Genomic DNA, 6,303 nt, shown 5'->3' on the forward strand with positions numbered 1-6,303 from the left:
ATGGAAAGTGAGGGTGAATGGAATTCTGTCATTCTTATCTTTTTGTGACGTTTGTAGTGATGACTGTCGATCAAATTCTTGGGCGCGATGATGGCCCGCTTTGACCACAGAGACAGGATAGCCACGTTTTTCGAAGAACTGGCACATCTCCTCTGATTTGCTGGAAAAATCGGAGTCATCACTACATAGACTTCGAAGTCTAAGAAATTGAGAATAAGGAATGGAGTTCTTGACATGTGATGGATGTGATGATGAATACAACAAATGACTGTGAGAATCTGTAGGTTTGTAGTGCACACTGGTACATAGCACGTTGCCACTAATAGAAACTTTGATATCTAGAAAAGCCAATGAAGTTTCCGAAATTTCCCAGGTATATTTAAGAGCCGGATGAAAAGAATTGACGGAGGTTATAAAATGATCGAGTTCTTCTCTGCTAGATGAAATAGCGCCGATACAATCGTCGATGTAGCGGCCGTAGAGTTCAGGTTTGGGGCCGTTGTACTGATTAAAAAATTGGTGTTCAACATATCCTACAAAAAGATTGGCATAGCTAGGTCCCATTCTTGTACCCATCGCTACACCATTAATTTGTTTGTAATAGTTTTTTTTTTTTTTCCCTTTATTTGCAACAATACAAGAGAATACAATGCTTACGAACAGTACACTGACTACTTACAGCACTAGCTCTATTTACATGATATTACTCTAATTTTAACAGTGTTTGAATTACAACGACTAAAAAATCTACACGACTAACAAATACAGTGAAGACAGTACTACTAACACATGCAGTGACGACAAAGGGCAAAGAAAAAAAAAAGAAGAAAAATAGATAATTATCATTACAGCTTGAAGTTGCACTATGGAGGCATCAAAAACAGGGTAAAGGCATGTGGTTCACTACAGATAATGTAAGATATGCACCTGACAGGAGATTTGAAAGAAACTAATGGGTAGGAGATAAATACAGATAGGTGAAGAAATATACTAATATCAATTAGATCCTCATATATCCTGCAAGAGGTTTCCATTTCTTTGTGTCTCCACTTTTTATTTCTATTTCATATCGTGATTTTAAAGTGCGTATGAAATGTGTAAGATTTGGATGGCCTTCTTTTGACTTAGCGAGCCATATGTGATATCGTGCTAAGAGAAAGCAATAATTTATAAGAAGTGCGAATTGAGAGATATCTGGCCTCAGACCCAAAGCAGTAGTATTTGTCAAAGCATAATCCCTAGGAAGTACATTTAGGTTTATCAGCCATTCAGTAAGTTTATTCCAAAAGTGAGATGTGTGGCTGCACGTCCAAAAAAGATGAATAAGTGACTCAGAGGAGGTGTGACAAAAGCTGCAGTTTTCATCGCTCTTTAGACCTATTCTAAATAAGAAGTTATTGGTTGATACGCGTCTATGTAAGAATTTAAACTGGAACTCTATTAGCTTAGTGCTCTTTGTGCATTGTTTAGCTAAAATATAAGCAGCAGTCCAATTTATGTTGTCATTTGTTGGTTGGTCACAATCCTGTAGCCATTTTTTTTGACTTGACTCGGGGGTTAAGCTCTTGATACTGATCAATTTTTTATATATTAAGGTAGTTGCTTTTTTGACTTGTAAAATTCTTGTTGTAAGTGGCTCCTTTTCGTGGTCGGTGTTCTGTAGATCTTGAAAATTTGAATCGATCCGAATAGACTTAACAGCGGATATTAATCCGTAGAAGCTGAGAGGGCGAGGGTCAATTTCATACTTACAGCGAAAATCACTTAGCGAGAGAAAGTTGTTGTCCGATCCTAAAAGATGCTTCACCCGAGTTATTCCCTTATTGAACCAATTTTGAGAAAAAATTGTCTTGTTGGCTATCTTTATTAAGGAGTTATGCCAAAGTTGTTGGTCCAGAAAGTGATTTTTCGATGCTATTTCTGGTTCAAAGTTAACTTCTGCCCAAATTTCTAATACTTCTTTTAAAAAGCCATCCGAAGTTATTATTTTCGATAAGATGTCCTTAACATTAAGGTTGTAGGAAAAAAATTTTGACAACCATATTTTTGGAGGGTTATATCGAAAAAAATTTTCCATTTTCCCTCGTTATTGTTATCCAAGTATTTTTTAATCCATGTCGTTTTGAGGGATTTATTGAAAGAACTTATATCAATCATTTTTAAGCCACCATCACCGAAATCGTTGATCATTACCTTCCGTTTTATCTTGTCTCCTTTGCCATTCCATAGAAAAGTGTAGAGTAAGTCATTTATTTCGTTTAAAACTCTGTAGTTTGAGCGAAGAGGTGAGAGCAGGTAGACTAATTGGGAGACCACTAGTGATTTGATAACAGTGATTTTCCCTAGCAATGTGAGTCGGCGGTATTTCCAGCATCTCAGGATTTCTTTAACTTTTTCGAGTTTCTCATTGTAGTTTAAGGAGGCAGATAGTTCGGGATCTGTTGAAATCCATAGACCTAGGGATTTAACCTTGTCTTTTGGCCATTTGAGTTCTTTTCCTGATAACAAAATTTTATCATTTCCAACACTTGCGCCGATCCATAGAGCTTCAGTTTTCTTATCATTGAGTCTGAGGCCAGAGACTTTGCTGAAATCGTCAAGCATTGCGAGGGATGAAAAAAGAGATTCGCGTGACCCGTCTAATATAAGTGTTGTGTCATCGGCATACTGACTTAACTTAATTTCCACATTATTTACAGAGATTCCCTTTATATTAGTATTTTTCCTAATTGCCATGGCAAGCACCTCTGCTGATAGGATAAATAAATAAGGTGAGAGCGGGCAGCCTTGCCTAACACCTCGTTGAATCTCAAAAAAATTACTTGCCCATCCATTATTCAGAATACAGCTTTCAGTATTACTATACAGGGTTTTCACCCAGTTAATCAATGAAGCACCAAATCCGTAGAAACTTAGTGTGTCATGTATGAAGGGTCATTCGAGAGAATCAAATGCCTTTTCAAAGTCAATAAAAAGTAATAGGCCCGGGATATTCTTTTCTGTGGCGTATTGGATAATAGAGTCGATAAGTCTGATATTTTCGCCTATGAATCTGTCTTTCAAGAATCCTGTTTGATCATGATTGATAAGGTTTGGAAGTACTAGTTTAATTCGGTTTGCAGTAGATTTTGCTGCGATTTTGTAGTCAGTATTCAAAAGGGTAATAGGTCTCCAATTTTTGATGAAGTACAGTTCCGCATCTTTTTTTGGAATTAGTTTAATCACCCCTCGTCTTTGCGTCACTGAAAGGCAGCCAGAGTCTAAAGCATAGTTGAGTGCCGAAATTAAAAAAGGAGAAATGTCTTTCCAAAAAACTTTATAAAATTCGGCAGGAAGTCCATCTGTTCCTGGCGTTTTGTCGGACTCCATCTTCTTCAGGGCTTCGAGACATTCCGTTTGAGTTAAGGGGCCTTCACATAAAATTTGTTCTTCATTCGACAAAGAAGTGGAGTTCACTTCAGAGAAGAATGTGGACTGGAGGCTGTCGGGTTTTTTTGACGTATAAAGGTTTCTGTAGAAAGCGGTACATTCAGATAAGATATCTCTATCTGTGGTGACGAAATCAGTGTCATTAATTTTTAATTGACTAATTGTTCCTTGTTTACAGTGCCTTTTTTCAAGATTTAGAAAGTATGCAGAGTTCCTTTCGCCCTCGTTGTACCATTGCGACTTTGACCTAATAATTGCACCTTTGGTCCGATACTCAAAGATGTTTTCCAGTTCTTTCTTTAAGGTAAAAATTCTTTCTGCAACAATATGGTATGAGGGGTTACCATTGCTTGAATTGTCTATATGTTTCTCTAAAAAAGCGATTTCGCGTTCCAACATTTCTTCGCGTTTTCTTGTTGTCACGTTTTTGTATGCAGCATAGGATATTGATTTCTCTCGCACCTTTAATTTGATCATCTCCCAGAGTAGGGCTGGGTTCACCGAGATGTCTTCTTTGTATTGGTTCACAGTGTTTTCAATTACTGTTTTAATTTCTTGGACATATCTCATTTCGCTTAGAAGAGACGTGTTCAATTTCCAAAAACCTTTGCCTCTAGGGTTCGAGTGTAAAGCTACATTAAGAGTAATCATCGAATGATCCGTTTTGAAGCCAGGAAGAATATCTGCATGGGTCACATCACATAAGGATGATTCACTGACTAGAAAAAAATCAAGTCGACAGTGTATGACTGGTTGGTTTTGTCGCCAAGTATATCTTTTGGTCTCCGGGTTGAAAAGTCTCCAGATATCAATCAAACCAAGATTTTCAGAGAAGTCCTGAATCACTTTTAAGGCATTCTTGTGTGTTCTGGCAAGGCCACCCCTCTTATCCTTTTCAACTTCAAGAACTAAGTTAAAGTCCCCACCAATTATAATTTCCTCACATTGAAAGTTTGATAAATGATCGAAGAAAACCTGAAAGAAGTTTGGATCGTCTTCATTCGGAGCGTAGATGTTAGCCACAGTCAGACGCTTGCTATCAGCAACGATATCACATATTAAAAAGCGACCATTCGGATCCGAGAAAACCTTGTGGATCTGACAATTGAAGTTATTGTTGAAAAGAATACCAACCCCTGCTTTGTTGCTGCTGCAGCAGCTGAAGAGCGCTTTATATCCCCACTCACAAGTCCATTTATCAGTAGTTTCTTGAGAACAATGGACCTCTTGCAGCATATAAATAGATTTCTTTTTTACTCTCAGCCAGTTAAACACCTCTTTTCTTTTGGCATTGTTTCCCCATCCCCTGACATTAAGGGAAACTATTTTCAAATCTGTTGTATTGTGAGTGATGAAAGAAACGGAGTTGACGGTTTTGCATTTTCACAATAAAAGATATCTAAATGACCACATGTCTTCAAGCTATTGTTGATGAGATAGATTGCTATGCCCTGGAGACAGTACAACGAAAACACACACAAATTGAATAAAATTACTAAAAGACTTTTGGTTGAGAAATTGGGCATCTTGCTACAGTAAACAAGAGAAAAAGCCTGTAGCTCTGATAGACTATTTAAGCTGTCGACCGCCTCTAATTAGTTAAACGCATATTGGCAATAAAAAAAAAAAAAAGAAACTGCGAAACCTTTGAAGAAATTTGCAGGTCAGTCTGAACAAAGTTATTTTATGTGGGTTAGACAGTAAATTTTTGCCCGACGGGCCACAATTTACCTTTAATATACAGTTTGTCTGGTTGCGACTGGCTGAAGGAGGCAGCAACTCCCTTTCGTCTGGCATCTTTAAAAGCATCCATCTGTACTTTTCTTCGGGTAATGATATCCCTGGGAAGGTCTCGGAACATTTGGAAGTTAGTGCCTTTAAGTCGGTGACCAAGTTTAAAGATCTGCTCACAGTCTTTGTACCTGAGGAAACGGGCTAGAATAGGACGCGGATTTCCATCTTTGCTTTTACCGATCCGATGTACTCGCTGGATTTCTACGCTCCTTGCATCCCTGTAACCGAGATCCCGTTCCAAAAATTTTCGAAGAACTTCTTCGGTGTTTTCACCAGAGCGGTCGCCTATTTCTGTCGATTCTACTATGTTGGTGAATTTAATATTCTCCCGGCGAGAGTAGGCTTCTAAGTAAAGATTTTTAGTGTGGACCTCCTCTAGCAGAACCTCAGTTTTCTGGCATTTTGTCGTCAGCTCTGCTAATTGAGTTTCGTAGAGTCGATGCGCTTTCTCCGCAGCTTCTGTCTTTTCCTTCAGTTGTTGTCCGGTAAAGTTGATTCCTTCTTTTAGGTCGTCAATATCTTTATTCGTTGTTGTTTGGAGATCTTCTAGCCTTTGGGTTCGTTTCTCTAAGTTCTCGAGATTGGCTTCAATCTTCTTCACGGCTGATTCTATTGAATCAAGCTTTTCCAGTTTTGCTAGGATTGCTTGCAGAGTTGCACCAACATCTTGTGTCATACTGAGAGCTGTCATTATTTCGTCTTCGTGGTGCGTTGGCGAGGAGTACTGCTTGGTTTTTTTTATTTCCGGCGAAAGACTTGACTCGTCGGAGGAAGCTGAAGATCTGGTTTTTCTTTTGCTGAGAAATTGACCAAAATAAACGGCCATTTGCCAAAATAGGGCAGAAAAATGGGCGGGCGACAGCAACGCACGTCTTTATGCCGCCATTACTCGACCCAGACTAATAGTTGCCGGCGAATGAAAAACAATTAAGCGTTAAAACTAGTTCGGCAAGGCGGAGGAGCGTTTCCAAGCTTGTTTCTTTGACAGCGCGTTGATCGAAAAAGTGTTTACGTGCTAGAAGACCTTTGCTATTGGGAATGACTGTGTACAGATATGTAATGTTCGTGGTGAAAATAAGT

The 6,303-nt window shown here is 38.6% G+C and overlaps 1 protein-coding gene across 1 annotated transcript; it reads right to left on the minus strand.

The window, feature by feature from the left end:
• Positions 1–5,004: 5,004 nt before the first annotated feature.
• LOC138002935 (protein unc-13 homolog C-like) lies at positions 5,005–6,100 on the minus strand. The gene has a single exon (XM_068848898.1). The coding sequence runs from the start codon at positions 6,047–6,049 to the stop codon at positions 5,123–5,125; it is 927 nt and encodes a 308-aa protein (XP_068704999.1). The 5' UTR covers positions 6,050–6,100; the 3' UTR covers positions 5,005–5,122.
• Positions 6,101–6,303: the final 203 nt, after the last annotated feature.

The sequence above is a fragment of the Montipora foliosa genome, chromosome 5 (genome assembly GCF_036669935.1).
Source record: "Montipora foliosa isolate CH-2021 chromosome 5, ASM3666993v2, whole genome shotgun sequence".
Classification (NCBI taxonomy): domain Eukaryota; kingdom Metazoa; phylum Cnidaria; class Anthozoa; order Scleractinia; family Acroporidae; genus Montipora; species Montipora foliosa.

Bases quoted from the DNA above. Each gene is read 5' to 3' on its own strand.
- LOC138002935 (XM_068848898.1), bottom strand. From the start codon at position 6,049: ATGGCCGTTTATTTTGGTCAATTTCTCAGCAAAAGAAAAACCAGATCT.